At 40.1% G+C, this 13721-nt stretch overlaps 2 protein-coding genes across 3 annotated transcripts; one reads left to right on the forward strand and one right to left on the reverse strand.

The window, feature by feature from the left end:
* The first annotated feature begins 67 nt into the window (after window positions 1-67).
* nxt2 (nuclear transport factor 2-like export factor 2) lies at window positions 68-2488 on the forward strand. Of its 2 annotated transcripts, none has more exons than XM_086223064.1 (4): window positions 68-136; window positions 383-469; window positions 1411-1555; window positions 1714-2488. In XM_086223064.1, exons 1-4 carry the CDS (start codon window positions 104-106, stop codon window positions 1896-1898), a joined length of 450 nt encoding a protein of 149 aa, XP_086079190.1. In that variant the 5' UTR covers window positions 68-103; the 3' UTR covers window positions 1899-2488. The 2 variants fall into 2 exon arrangements, with proteins under 2 accessions (XP_086079190.1, XP_086079191.1); XM_086223065.1 differs by having other exon boundaries at window positions 82-231; window positions 1714-2482.
* On the reverse strand, window positions 1970-13009 carry acsl4a (acyl-CoA synthetase long chain family member 4a). Its single transcript, XM_086223062.1, has 15 exons — window positions 12706-13009; window positions 9695-10255; window positions 9428-9605; window positions 9218-9327; window positions 8346-8484; window positions 8108-8258; window positions 7450-7573; window positions 7290-7361; window positions 7057-7196; window positions 6758-6930; window positions 6576-6650; window positions 6292-6480; window positions 5572-5686; window positions 4014-4171; window positions 1970-3888 (listed from the first exon to the last, which is right to left on the reverse strand). The coding sequence occupies exons 2-15, from the start codon at window positions 10049-10051 to the stop codon at window positions 3731-3733; spliced, it is 2139 nt and encodes a 712-aa protein (XP_086079188.1). The 5' UTR covers window positions 10052-10255; window positions 12706-13009; the 3' UTR covers window positions 1970-3730.
* Between the last annotated feature and the right edge of the window lie 712 nt (window positions 13010-13721).

Genomic DNA, 13721 nt, shown 5'->3' on the forward strand with positions numbered 1-13721 from the left:
CTTAGAGCAGTATGAATAGTTTGGTATAGGGATTCTCTGCAGTAATTGAAGTGCACAATATTTAAATTTGGTAGGTATAGCCGGTACCCGGAGGAAGTACTTGATGCATCAATGCCAGCACGAGCTGCTCGGAAAAGTAATCAAAATCGATCATTAATAAGGATTCCTAGCTATTAGTGTTCAGTATTGTAGAAACATTTTTCTCCATACTTTGTTATGGCAACCACATTGGTACGTTTTAAATTTAAGCTACACACTATTGCTAATACTAACGAGCTAGCCTGATACTTAGCTAGCTGGCGATTGCTAACTTGAATTAACAGATATCTCTTATTGTTGTTTTATTATTGTTATATAATAAGTGGTGTGATGGTCTTCCTAGGAGTTCAGGACCCACGCCGACCAGTCCTGCAGATACGCGGAGGAATTCGTCAACATTTACTATGACTGCGTGGATAAGAAGAGGAGGGTGAGCTGCGCCGTCCAGTTGTTTAAAGTCATACGGCGGTTAAGTAACTTTGTTATTCAGCGTTCGTTTGATATCCCCAATGCAAACCTATTGTGTTCCTCAACGTTGAAATGAGATGGTCTCAAATCTTCTTAAGAACATTGATACTGCGCTTTGTATACCACAAGTTTTGTTTTTGAAATATTTATGTGTGCGTGTTGATAACCGAATGAATGTTGAATGTCAAACCGACTTAACCACTCTTTTACAACATTTGGTTTAGCACAGATTGAAAAGCACCGAAGAGGATTACTTGGGCCCGAGCCGAGTTGAGAAAGTATCAACTTTATCGCGATACGTGATATAATATCGACTCATAAATTGGATATAGCGCGTTAGGTGGTGTCTGTCCCTGGTTTTATCAGGAGCTATATAATGAAATTAAGTAATTTTCTGGGCTTTGATTGTCCTTTTTTCAGTCTTAGCTATTCCACACTACCACTGATTAGTCGTCAAATACTGTGACACACAATATTGTGTTATGAAAGCACTAATCGTAATCCCTACAGCATTACCACAGTATTTATATCATGATCTGGTCAGAGTTCTTGGATTTTTTTTTTAGATTTTGTCCATACTGCCCAAACCTATCTACAGTACTGTTAAAGTTTACCCTTCAAGTTTGGCTCATTGAGGAACAGACAAGAAACAAGTTGAGAAGTGAATGTTTGACCGACTTGTCATGACTGACTTGTGACATTAAATGTGAGTTAAGACAAGTTAGTATGGAATGACTCCTCCATAAATCCATCTTTAATGATATAAATGGGATTTTAGTTTTGAAATATGCTGATGATTGGCTGCAGTTTCATTATAAAGAAGCTTGCATTGATCTCAAAGTAAAGAACTCTGCTTTTCCAATTTTTTTTTTTGTTGCAATTGATCGCCTTTTATTGCCTCAGAACCTGACTCGACTCTACCTGGACAAAGCCACGCTGGTGTGGAATGGAAATGCCATATCTGGACAGGAGGCTCTGGGCGAGTTCTTTGAGTCACTGCCATCAAGCGAGTTCCAAGTACATACACTAGACTGTCAACCAGTTCACGGTTAGTGAAGCCACCCGGAGTTCAACTTCGTTCCACCTCATTTGATCCGTGACTGCCTGCAATTGATTGATTTGAAGGAAACTGTAAATATGAGGATGGACAACACATTCACATGGTAGTGACGCAAGCAGAGCTGCCATTCTTCTCTTCTTTCACAGAACAAGCAACTCAAGGCCAGACGACACTGCTGGTGGTGACTGGTGGAATTGTCAAGTTTGAAGGCAACAAGCAGCGTTTCTTCAACCAGAACTTCCTTTTAACAGCTCAGGCTTCCCCCAACACTGATCAGCCTGTTTGGAAGATCGCTAGTGACTGTTTCCGCTTTCAGGACTGGAACAGCTGAAGCTTTCGCCACAAATGTGCTCAAAACTTAAGCTTATTTCTGTGTTTTTGTAATAAAAAGGTCACAAACAGTGAATATGAAAAGATCTTTATTTTGAGGAACACTGAACAAAGCCTGTGATCACAATGGAGTAATAAATACAAATGGGATCACAGAAGAATCAGCAGACAGTGCTGTGTCCATTAACATGACAACACATTAAAAAAAAAAACTCCTATAAAAAAAACACCCCTATGATATAGAACAGAATTAGCTTCAAGTGACCTGGACCTGTTAACAGAGGTTAAACTATGCACTACAGTCAGGACTGGGGCTACTGCTGGAAAGCATCTTAGTTTTTACGCATGCTTCCTCTTGGAAAATCAGCTGTACACCAAAGATGGTCGAAATGCTTTATGTATAGGCAACCCACAAGTAAAACATTTACTTATATTCCTGAGTCATGATACACATTTTGGTCTTGCTGTGAATAACTTGACACTAAAAACAAATAACACTCATCAGAATAAATTAAGTTGATAAACATTTGTTTTTGCAAGTCACAACCTCTGATTCATGTTGGTGTATCTCTGGGGTCCTAAAGCTTCGTAAATGTAACAAATCCACCTTAAATGAGTAAACTGTTTTATCAAGGTGCCATTTAATTCTGCTTGATGACACTAGTGCTGCATTGTGAAGGCACAGTAACATCAGTACTCCGATACATTATCATGATGCCTCCCTAACCAATACAATGGTTAGTATTTCAGTTCAAGTTAACAAAAGCATGGTAACAAATACATGACAGTGACAGAGCAAACTTGTGGTTGGCAGGTAGGCCTGGGCAATAAAACCATCGCAATGTGGTTCTAAGAGTTCATTCAACTGAAAAATGATAGCACATAACACTTGGTGTGGGATAAAATGGTGATTAGCAACATACCACGATACAATATCAACAATAAAATGGTGCCAAATAGATGGTTTCATGACAGCAGCTGACATTAAAAACTCATTGCCATTTAATCTTCCCACTTCCAAGAAGTTGTTTATTGTACGTTTGGCAGTGTTCCAGTCGCTAAGGTAAGACTGCACTTAGTCCAACATACGACAAGTTTCCATCCAACTGTTTAAACCGTATTTTCAAAATTTCAGCAAAAGAAAATGCAAATTTAGGAGAAGAGCAGAATCACTTTATAAGGATGCTATAGTTATCGTGAGCAAGTATTGTGCTTAACTGGGCAACTCCCAACACTAATAAATACACCAAGTTTAAGTACAGTGACAAATCCCAAGTGTGATCCCTCTCCAGAGCAGTCATATCCCTTCGTTGTGGAGTGTGCTACGTATGACACGCAAGCAGCCTTTCATGTAACGCATGTCCAACATGTGAGGCACCAAAGCATTTGTGGAGTGAGAATAAGTGCAGTGATAAAACGATATTTCAGCTTGTCAATATGGCAGATTTTAAAAGTCTCACTGAAAGTCAACCCCTTTCCCTGCAATATTTCTTAAAAATCATAAATAATTATGTACGAAAATTAATTTTGTAGACTTGATCTAATTTCCTAGCTTTATGGCCCAGGCCTAATGGTAGGCAAGTGTTGTGCTGATCAAACCATTCAAAAAGAGCTGCTAGTTCAGTGCACCTCTTTGACAATCAAAACTGTTCTATACACCAGAATATGAAGCAGCACAGATGGTTTAACAACTACCAACAGCTTCTTTGTTCAGGCCAAATACATAAGTACACCAGTGGTGCACAAACCTAAATAGGTGACAGGAGGATTATTTACAGACCTTAAACAGTGGTTATGGTTGGAATAGAGCCTGTTATTGAGAAAGTGGGACAGTTATTTGCCACCATACATTCTCTCTATGTGATGGAGATAGTGGTTCTTAAGCTCTTTCCTCTTCAGCTTAAATGCATCAGTGACCAGACCCGTCTCAGGGGTCCATGGCTCAGGACTCAGATGCACCTTCAATGGAATCTCAAACCGCTGGAGTTTAACTGTGGATGAAAAGGGAGGAAAGATTTAAGCTCAACCATGTTTTTCCACATAACAGTATAATGAATAAATTGCTATAAAAACATACAGAGGACAACACAATGTTTTGAAAAGAAAATCAACTCACTGTTAGCAGCAACCATCTTGATCTCCTTCAAAACCTCTCTCTCCATGTCTGGGTGAGTACAGATCTCCTCCCAGGATCCTACTATGCCCTTCTGCATGGCCAGTCCAGTCAGCTTTTTCTGGTTGGGAACCACAAAGCTGATCACGTAGTTCTGGTCACTGCAAGGACAAACACATACTTTTTTGTGTATTGGCTGCCAAAAATGAATGGGAGTCAATTCAAGATGCAAAAAATGCAACGACTGAAGGAGGCTGAAATGAAAGTGCTGAAAGGAGAGTCTCAACATGTTGAGCACTAAAGGAAGTCCAGTGTTAACATCACTTTAGTTTGAAGTTTCAAGAGAGGGTTCTTTTACTGAATCAATCATTTAGTGTGTGCCTTAGAGCTTTTCCCGCTTGGAACAGTTCGTTTTCACTGAAAATCTCAGCGAACCGAAATGCGTCACTACAAACAACATTTGGTGGCTGTCAGGCACCCAACAGCTGGTATGCCAACCACTAATTAACCAAAAAGAAGAATAAGGTGAGAATATTGACTGTGTTTATTGGTCAAACATGTCTGGGATGGGAGAAAGAGAAACAGAACATCAAGAAGGTTCTATGTTTGGAGGTGCATATTTGTACTACCCCCCCCCCCCCAAACATCTTGAACATTTTCTTTAATCCAAACTGCTAGTTTTTGGATGTTCTGATGCTTCAAAAATATGCAACCTGCATCTGGTTACAGGAAACATTTAGCCTCATATTTGCTGAGGTAGCTTGGTGAGATCAAGCTCAGATCGATCATGTTCCAGCTACAAACTGTTTGATATCAGTTGGAAATGTTCTGAGACCACCTCTCCAACACTTAGTATACCTTTCTGCCCACCAGAAGTCCACATTTTGGATTATAAACTGTTTCCTTGTCTGTAACAACATCTATTGCATGTCTATCTGGTAAGGGATCCCTCCTTTGTTGCTCACCCTGAGGTTTCTCAGATTTTTCCCTGTTAAAAGGGTTTTCTATGGAGTTTCTCCTCAGTCGATGTGAGGGTCTAAGGGCAGGGGATGTTGTTATGATGCCATGTGAAGCCCTTTGAGTCAAACTGTTTGTGAAAACGGGCTCTACAAATAAAATTGCCTTGCCATACCTTTCTATGAAAACAGATAAGAGTTTCAGTCAGCTGAACCACACTAGGTAGATATTAAGCACCAATAGCATAACAGGTTTATCTTGAACATAGATAGGTATTGTCTGTAGTTGTTTGCTTTAAACATGACCATATTACTAGGTTTGATTGCTGGAAGCAGAGAAAACTAATGGGTGAGAGAAGTTTCAGAGTATATGTGTATCTAAATGCTGCAAAAGTGATGATGCAGAGCAGATGATGACTGAAAGGACCCTCCACCATATTTTTGCTTAAATTCCTTTGCCCCAATGTGCAGTTTTTGTGTCAAAAAAAGCACGTTTGTGTGTACAATTCCCAGTCAAACTAAAGGGTTAATCACATTTAAGAATTTAGAGAGGAATATTGGCAAAGAAGCTTGAAAAGAGAATGGATCTTTTGAAAGTGTCTTACCTGTTTGCGTAAACACAGATGTTGTCTATGAGAGAGCTATTCTTAAGGGCAGATTCCACTTTACCCAGAGACACATATTCCCCAGCCTGCAGTTTGACTAAATCCTTCTTGCGATCTAGATAAGAACAGAAAAGTCTCTTCAGCATCAGTGCCTTGTCATTAGGTACACACCTGTCAGAGGTAACACCCTAAATGACTGTAAGCTACAGCTGCAAGATTTACCCCCCCCCCCCCCCCCACACACACACACACACACACACAAGATAGCTGGCTGCTAGTTAGCTCAGCACATAAATGCTAGTTACTGGGAAATGTTAGCATGCCTCCATCAAACACACTCTCCAAATGGTTTCTGCATCCAGTGACAGGGCTCAGTGATCTGACACAACCCCTCATTGTAACGGCATCCACCAAAACCTAACATTTATTGACAACTGGAAGAGCGACTGCAAGTAAGATATTAATGGCTGACATGAGAGAATGAGGATTACCACATTGACAAGCTTTATCTTTTGGTATGCAAACCCTTTCTACCCACTACCAGTCATTGCACATAGCTAACCAGCAGACATTCTCTTAAGTGTCCCAGCTACCACTGCACACACTGAGGAGAGAAGGTTATCTCTCTTCTTGTCTGGCTCTGGGGAAAATGGACAATAAATGTATTTCCCAAAATGTTGGCATGTTCCTTTAAGTATGATAGCATTTAATGATACGCACCTACTATCTGTAGACATCCATCTGGGTAAATCTCTCCTACATCTCCCGTACAAAACCATCTCTGCCCATTTTCATCCACAAAAAAGTCCTTGTCATTGCTTTCATGCCTATAGTAACCCATCGTCACATTGGGACCTCCGACTAGGACCTCCCCTCTTGGATTTGGCTGGTCCTTGTTGGTGTAGCCACCTGAAATTGAAGTAGCATGTGAGGTCACAGATGAAATATAGTAAACACCATGTGCATGGAATGTTAAGTACATGAAACAAGTTTCTCAGCCACACCTTCAGCCCAGTCTCGTAGTCGAATCTCACAGCAGATGAGAGGAGCTCCAACACGACCAGTACTGTTGTCTGTAACTGAGGAAACCAGAGCATTAGGACACATTTACATGGCCTCCTGTAAACAGAGCATTAGGACACATTTACATGGCCTCCTCATGGCCTTCGCATTCATCTAGCCTTACCCTCTGTGATCGTGCCTGCTCCACATGTTTCAGTTAGGCCATAGCCTTGGCCTACAGGACAACAGAAACACACGTTCATAAATCTCTGAGTGGCTGGGGAGAGAGGGGCTCCTCCTGATAGCATCATCCTCACTCGCCCTCCAAGCAGTTTCTTCACTTTCCCGAATAGCAACCTGCAAAACCACAAACATTCATGTGAGAACACACCTGTTACTACCTTCATGTTCAGTCTAACCTGTTGGATTTTAAAGTGGAATGTCTCAATTATATTTCACTCAAAGAGCAGTCAAAGAGCTTACGCATTGCAGAGAGGTGCATCATAGCCCTGCTTGATCTGCTCCAGTTTATACTGGTAGCCCAGTGTAAACAGTGTCCTCTGAATGAAACTCATTTCCTGCACTTTGCTCATCACATTCTTGTTTATCCGATCCATAATTTCCTTTTTGGAAAAAAAAAAAAAAGGTTAATGTAGAACTGAAGAGCAAAAACAATAAATAAAAAGGCACAATTACTAAAATAATAAGGTTCTTACTGGCACAGCTGCCATCAGGGTGGGTCTGAGCACAGAGCAGTCTCCTTTGCTTCCTTTCTTTATCTTTGTGGACTAGAGGGAACAGGGAAAAAAATTAACTGATGAACAATGAACTGCAGGATTGATGAAGACTTGTGAGAACTGGTTAGCCAGGCATTACTTGGTCCGACAACGTCTGGGGGGACGAGTAGCCAATGCGACAACCATATGTGACACAGGAAATCTCTGCTGTCATCTCCAGAACATGAGCCAGAGGAAGATAGGCAATGTAAGTATCGTTAGGCCTGCAAGAACATAACGAAGGTTAGAGGCAGCAGCTACAACTTAAGGACACCCACGTTTGTGTGTTTAGCCACAGATGATTATCTCAGCACCTTCTGTTTATAGACAATGAGAGAAGAATGTCTTCCCATTTTGAGTTTTGAGTGACATATCAGCCATGGTTACAGACGCAGAATAATTTCTAATAATAATTAATCCTTGAATACAAGAGAGCATTTGCAAGAAACATGAAACCATAACACCTCCAGCGATGGGTGTGCGTGTCACAGAGGCATAAAAAGGCATTTCTGTATAACTCAAAACATGTTGGGAATCATTGTTACTTTGTCACCTGTGCCATTACTAAAATTTAATCATCAGATATATGAACATCCAAAACAGCAAATAATGTTACATTCAGCTAGGATCAACATCAGTGCAGTACAGTAATGTGTGAGGTTTAGGTGGCACCCTTTGATGTCAGATAGTTGAGAACCTCTTTACAACAATATTCACATGACACTAAATCATAGACAGTGGCCAATGGTGAAACTCACCCGAGTCCAGGGATCCGTTCACACTGCCCTGTCATTCCTGCAATAAGGTTACTGTGGACGATCATGACTCCTTTTGGTCTACCTGTGGAGCCACTGGTATACATCACCACAGCCAGGTCGGACGGCTGTGGCTTTACTATCTCCCGCCCCGCTGCAAAACAAACAGGCTTACAATGAGTATTTTTTTTCCTGAATTCTACAAACATGTTCTAACAAGGTGAGACTGAGCAACACCCACCGTTTTCTGGCAGCATGCCTAGCTCTCGCACAGTCTGCATGCTGTGGATGGAGAGTCCTGCTGGGTAGCCTTCTGCACTCACTTTCCTCTGGTCCACGTAGATCACATGTTTCAGATTGGGGATCAGTGGAAGAACATTCTGGACAAAAAAAAAAAAAACCCAACAAGATGGTGTCACAACAGCAAGCTCAATGATAATTTATTTTCGCACATGACACTTTCTGGCTAAGGTTTCTTCCACAGATAAAACACCCAAGGGATTCTTCTGTCAGTTAATTTTTTTTTTTTTTTACAAGAATGCTAAAAATTACTCAAGTTTATCTGCCTTTCATGATAGACTGACAAGCTACCTGTATTTTTTAATGTCAGCCTTTTCGTGCCCGAAAAAAAGGTCAAACTACAGAACTAGCTTGAAAAGTCATGTTCAAAATAATTGCCAGTTCGCCAACACCAGCTAAACATAAACAGTGGATCACCAATCTCTCTCAATATCTATCTATCAAGAGATTTTATTTATATATATATATATATATATATATATATATATATATATATATATATATATATATATATATATATATATATATATATATATATATATATATATATATATATATATATATATATATATATATATATATATATGTGTGTGTGTGTGTGTGTGTGTGTGTGTATATGTGTATTTCAATACGTTAGTGGCTTGCAAGCATTCATACCCCCTGATGTGGCACATAATTGTGAAGTACAAAATTGTACATCATTTTAATTTCTTTTTGCTACAAACACAAAAAGGCTATTTTAAGATGACATCTTAAACTATATTTTTTCTACTCAGAAGGTGATGTTCTGATATCCTTTTAGGATTTACTCACTTTTAATTTTGTTTCAAGTAGCTCCACGCTGGTAACCAGATGTGTGACTCCAGTTTCGTTCAGTCCAAATGCAATTGCCTCCTCTCCCAATGTGGCATAGAACGTCACCACTGTTATGAAGACAAAACTCAGTGAGAGCAGATATAAAAATGGATACACTATCATTGCATCATAAATACACTGTTCATACACATGCTGTAACATTCTTACATGGGAAATTGTACTTAAAGCAAGTCTGGGCAGTGATCATCCACTCCGCTCTCGTTTCACAGAAGATTGCAATGGTGCTTTTGGGCTTCTGCCCCAGAGCTGCCAAACCACTGCCAAACTGGCAGACTATTGCGTCCAATTCATTGTAGGAAAGCCATCTGTACTCGCCAAGGATCAGCTAGCAGGAGAAGAATTTGTCAGTATCTTACAGGTTTGTTTTCAGTCCCAAACATCTCTATCCCCAATCATTTCAAGTATCATCCTTACCTTTTTAAATACTTTACCACTGGGTTGGATTTCATTCTCCTCACTCAGTACATCTCGTGTGCCGAGACACTGAGCCTCTCCAAAGTGCTGCACTGCATTTTCAAACAGCTTATCTAGAGTGTCTTTGCCTGGGAAGTCCTCCCTGGCCAGGTTATCAAAATGGTCCACAGATCGGTAAGGTCCTTCTGCACAGCCTGATATTGAGCGAGCCTTGATTCGTGAGGAAAGAGCTTTCCTTTGCCCAGCACCAGTGATGTAGTACCACGGCAGGAAGGAGATGACCGAGTACAGCCACACCAGAAGGTGGACTGGAAAGAGGAGGATAGACTGGAGGAGAGCATCTGACTGAACACCCATGCTGTTCACTGGAGGATTGGGTGAGGACAACAACCAAACGGTGGCAGTGGTGTGTTAGACTGGATAGAGAGACAAATTTGAAGTCCACAAGGAGAAACACGTAAGATCCAGCGCCTCGCAAAGAGCAAAGGCCCTAAGGTGGTCAACTTTGAGAAGCCCAGAAATATACGATGGGAATATCCAGTCCCCTGTCAAATGTTACACCTGTTGGAATGAAACAAATACCATTAGAAAATTGTCAATGATTACGATTAGATCAATTTGACTTTTGGAACAGGTGTCATACACTTTTGTTCGTGATCATTTATTGCGGGTTTATACATGAAAAATAATTAAGACAAAACCATGCCAAGCCTCATGTATACAAGTATGATAGTAAAGTATTTGTAAAGCAAATCTCCACGACTTTTGACTTTATTTTTTCAAATCTTTTCCTGGCTTGAAAATTGCCATTTTCACCCGTTAAAATGTATAGTCCTAATTAAGAAGGAGAAATGCAGACTCGTTTGCCAATTTATAAAAAAGGTACACCTCAATAAAATTAATGTAGTTCATATTGTTCAGCCCCAAAAAATCCTTCCTTAAAAATTGCCCTGAATAAATTGGCAAGTAAGCGAATGCAAGTCACATGTCAAACACTGTCTGAAGAGGAAGTTAGCTGGTAAACACACATGCACACAGACTAAAAAAAAAAAAAAAAACCTGACAAAATGAAAATTAACAAATCAGAAGAATACAAAATAAACACAGGACTTAAAGATGTATATACAATTTATGTATTTACAGCTTCACTGATAAGCAAAAGGCACATACACTAAAAAGCAAATACCAGAATACCAGGAACAATGAGCATTAAAAAAGGGTCAGTGTTCAGTTTCCCACTCATGACAGTGCACCTTCAAAAAAAAAAAAAAAGGAAAAACAAAAAGAATATTGATATTATTGATTGAGGGTTGTCCTGCTCAATAGAAGAAATGTTCTTATCCTGAAGAAGCAATGTTGTGACACAAACCCTGCAGGAAAGGGTTGATTGCCTATGATAGCCAACTGCTGGAACCAATTCATAAAAAAGCTGCTTATTGTTGAAAAATGAACATTTTAAGGCTGGACTGATAAGCTGATCTCACATGCCAGCTTAAAAAATGCCAACTTGCCTCTCCCTGTTCACTTGTGACATCTGGGACATTGTTCTGGAGGGGACCTTTATTAACCCAATCACAAGGAACACATGTCATTTTAATTAGCATCTTGATACTCACGACCAGCGCAGGAGTGAGGTGCAACTTTGAGGATCCCAGAAATATAGGAGGACCATTTCAGCTAAAGTTTGCAAACAGTGATGTATAAACTAGGGTTGGGAATACTTTGGAATTTATTGATACCTGTTGAGCTAAAAGTAGTCCTACATGGAATTGAACTTCAAATCAAACATTGGGCTTCATTCATTCATTCAAAAAAGAGAACCATATCTAAAGAAAAAAGTGCATATGAAGATATCATGAATGAGGCTCAATGACAGAGAAATAAGCAAGGCTTTAAAGTATGACTTAAAATAGTTGCTATGTGTCAGAAACTCACCTGTCTCCCGCTCTGTCCTGAAAGAACTTTTGTAACCTCATTAAATGATTAATTATGGTGGGTGTGTTCCAACAATGCAAACTCCCTCCCTGATGTTAAAAACTCATGTCTGTCTCTACAGGGTTAGACAGGTTGTGCGTGATGTCATGCGGGATGAAGCAGTGTTGAAGCTGGCTGCTGCCCAATGACCGCAGCCCTTATTGAAGAGGATCAGGAGCATCAGAGGACCAATGACAGTACTCTTAAACCTCACCCCACTCAGTGGTTGGTGAAAGGCCATTCCAGGGCAAGATGTGCTCAGTGGTGACCACACAGTTCAAAAACAGTCATTAAATGTTAAATTGCTTTCATTACTTTGAAATAAATGAACCCAAGCACAAACTGTGAACAAGTGCTTGTTAAAGCAATCATGTGGGACAGTTTGTCGTGTCACAAAACAGATATCTTGACATGTAAATAGCTCAACGCACTTATCTGAATATGTGATGGATACAAACAGTCAGCCATGTAGTGATAAACAAATTCTGCCTATCGAGCGGGGAAAAAACACCATACATTCTATGATGCACCTCAGTGAATCACGTCTAACTACGTCACGTCTGTTGCTACATCTTCGCAACAAAAAAAAAAAAAAATTGCTCAACAAAATACGACGAAAGATGATTGCGCCGCATTCATGAGGCAACATCTATATTTGAGCCCTAATAGAATTTGGTGTTTCAAGTTAAGCACAACACTGAGTCTTTATTAATTTCGGTATCTTTACTGACTCAATACAGAGGCGAATCCATCCCCAAATTAGCTCCTTTATCGCCAATATCTGACAATATTGGGGTAGCGGGATGGACAAGACATGATGACAAAAGCCGCCGCGCGCTGCTGGTACGGACGGCGCGTGTCATTGAGCAACCACGGGTTAACGTCAGCTAAAGGGGATGTAAAAGTACGTTATTCAACATATCCCTTTTAATTAACGAAAAAGCAACAACCGGGTGAAGTAGGTAATGAGATTAACGTTAGAGCTGCCAGCTCGCGAGTGATACCCCGCTTAACTGGCAGCCTCGAGGCATTCTTACCTTCAGCGGAGGAAGCCCGGTCAATTGTGTCTCCATCCACAAATGACCGAAAGTTACCTTTTTCTCAGCGCTGAGAAACCCGGAACTGCTACGTCATCTGATTCCACATTTCTCGACCAATAAAGGGGCAGCAACAATTTTGCCGCCTACTACCCTCCATGACGTTGCCGAGATATAAATGTTGTGAGACAGAGTGGCACCTTCGTTCTTCGTGGTTATTGGTAAGGATACCAACCCGGTAAAGACCTAAAACTCGATGGAATGTGTTTATGAAGTTCCTGTTGACAAAGCTCTGCCTTTCTTCGAAACGTGATTTGCGCATGCTTAAAAAAGAGGGGTTACGCGATCACTTCCGTTTTCCCCACGGCGTCAAATAGGATTTTTTTTTCTTTGTGCGCGCGTGTGTGTTCACAGAATTACTGCAATTTGTGCAGTTGTAAGTCACAATACCTTAATCCTCTTCCAAGTAAAATTTGGCTGAGTGGAAAGTGTGAATTAATTTAAATGAATTTTCTCTCTTTTAATAAGCTTATTTTTTTAAGTACTTTGGAAGCAAGGAGCAACTTTTTTCTCAAAGACACATTTTTTTATTTCTTTGATAGTGTTTAGTTAATAAATATTCTGACTGGCAATAAATCAGTTGAACACTGCAGAATCTTCAGTTAAACAAAATGCAAACAAAGATGAATTTATTCATATATATTGTATTATATATGTATATTCATTTTTGTTCAACCTACCAGTCGAAAGTTTGGACACGCCTTTTCATTTAATGTTTTTTTTTTTAATTTTCATGACAGTTTACAGTAGATTGTCACTAAAGGCATCAAGACTATGAATGAACACATATGGAATTTTATAGTAAACAAAAAAGTTCGAAATAATTCAAAACTCAGTCACTCGGTCCATATGTCCTCCCAAGTCAAAAGCCTTGGCATCGTACTGGACAGTGTTCTTTCTTCCCCCCCCCCCCCCCCCCCCCCCACATCAGTATCATTTTGCTTAATGCCTTCATG

Source organism: Aulostomus chinensis, chromosome 13 (genome assembly GCF_037954235.1).
Source record: "Aulostomus chinensis isolate RoL2024-O1b breed Wild chromosome 13, RoL_Achi_v1.0, whole genome shotgun sequence".
NCBI classification, from domain to species: domain Eukaryota; kingdom Metazoa; phylum Chordata; class Actinopteri; order Syngnathiformes; family Aulostomidae; genus Aulostomus; species Aulostomus chinensis.

What these genes read in the sequence shown, in the direction of transcription:
- acsl4a (XM_086223062.1), bottom strand. Translation starts at nt 10,051, where the DNA reads ATGGGTGTTCAGTCAGATGCTCTCCTCCAGTCTATCCTCCTCTTTCCA. An exon ending in TACTTGAAACAAAATTAAAA is followed by an intron (nt 8,485 to 9,217) that starts GTGAGTAAATCC and finishes TTTTTTGTCCAG; the next exon opens with AATGTTCTTCCACTGATCCC. An exon ending in CCCAGACGTTGTCGGACCAA is followed by an intron (nt 7,362 to 7,449) that starts GTAATGCCTGGC and finishes TGTTCCCTCTAG; the next exon opens with TCCACAAAGATAAAGAAAGG.
- nxt2 (XM_086223064.1), top strand. Translation starts at nt 104, where the DNA reads ATGCATCAATGCCAGCACGAGCTGCTCGGAAAA. An exon ending in AGCACGAGCTGCTCGGAAAA is followed by an intron (nt 137 to 382) that starts GTAATCAAAATC and finishes TGGTCTTCCTAG; the next exon opens with GAGTTCAGGACCCACGCCGA. An exon ending in AGACTGTCAACCAGTTCACG is followed by an intron (nt 1,556 to 1,713) that starts GTTAGTGAAGCC and finishes CTTCTTTCACAG; the next exon opens with AACAAGCAACTCAAGGCCAG.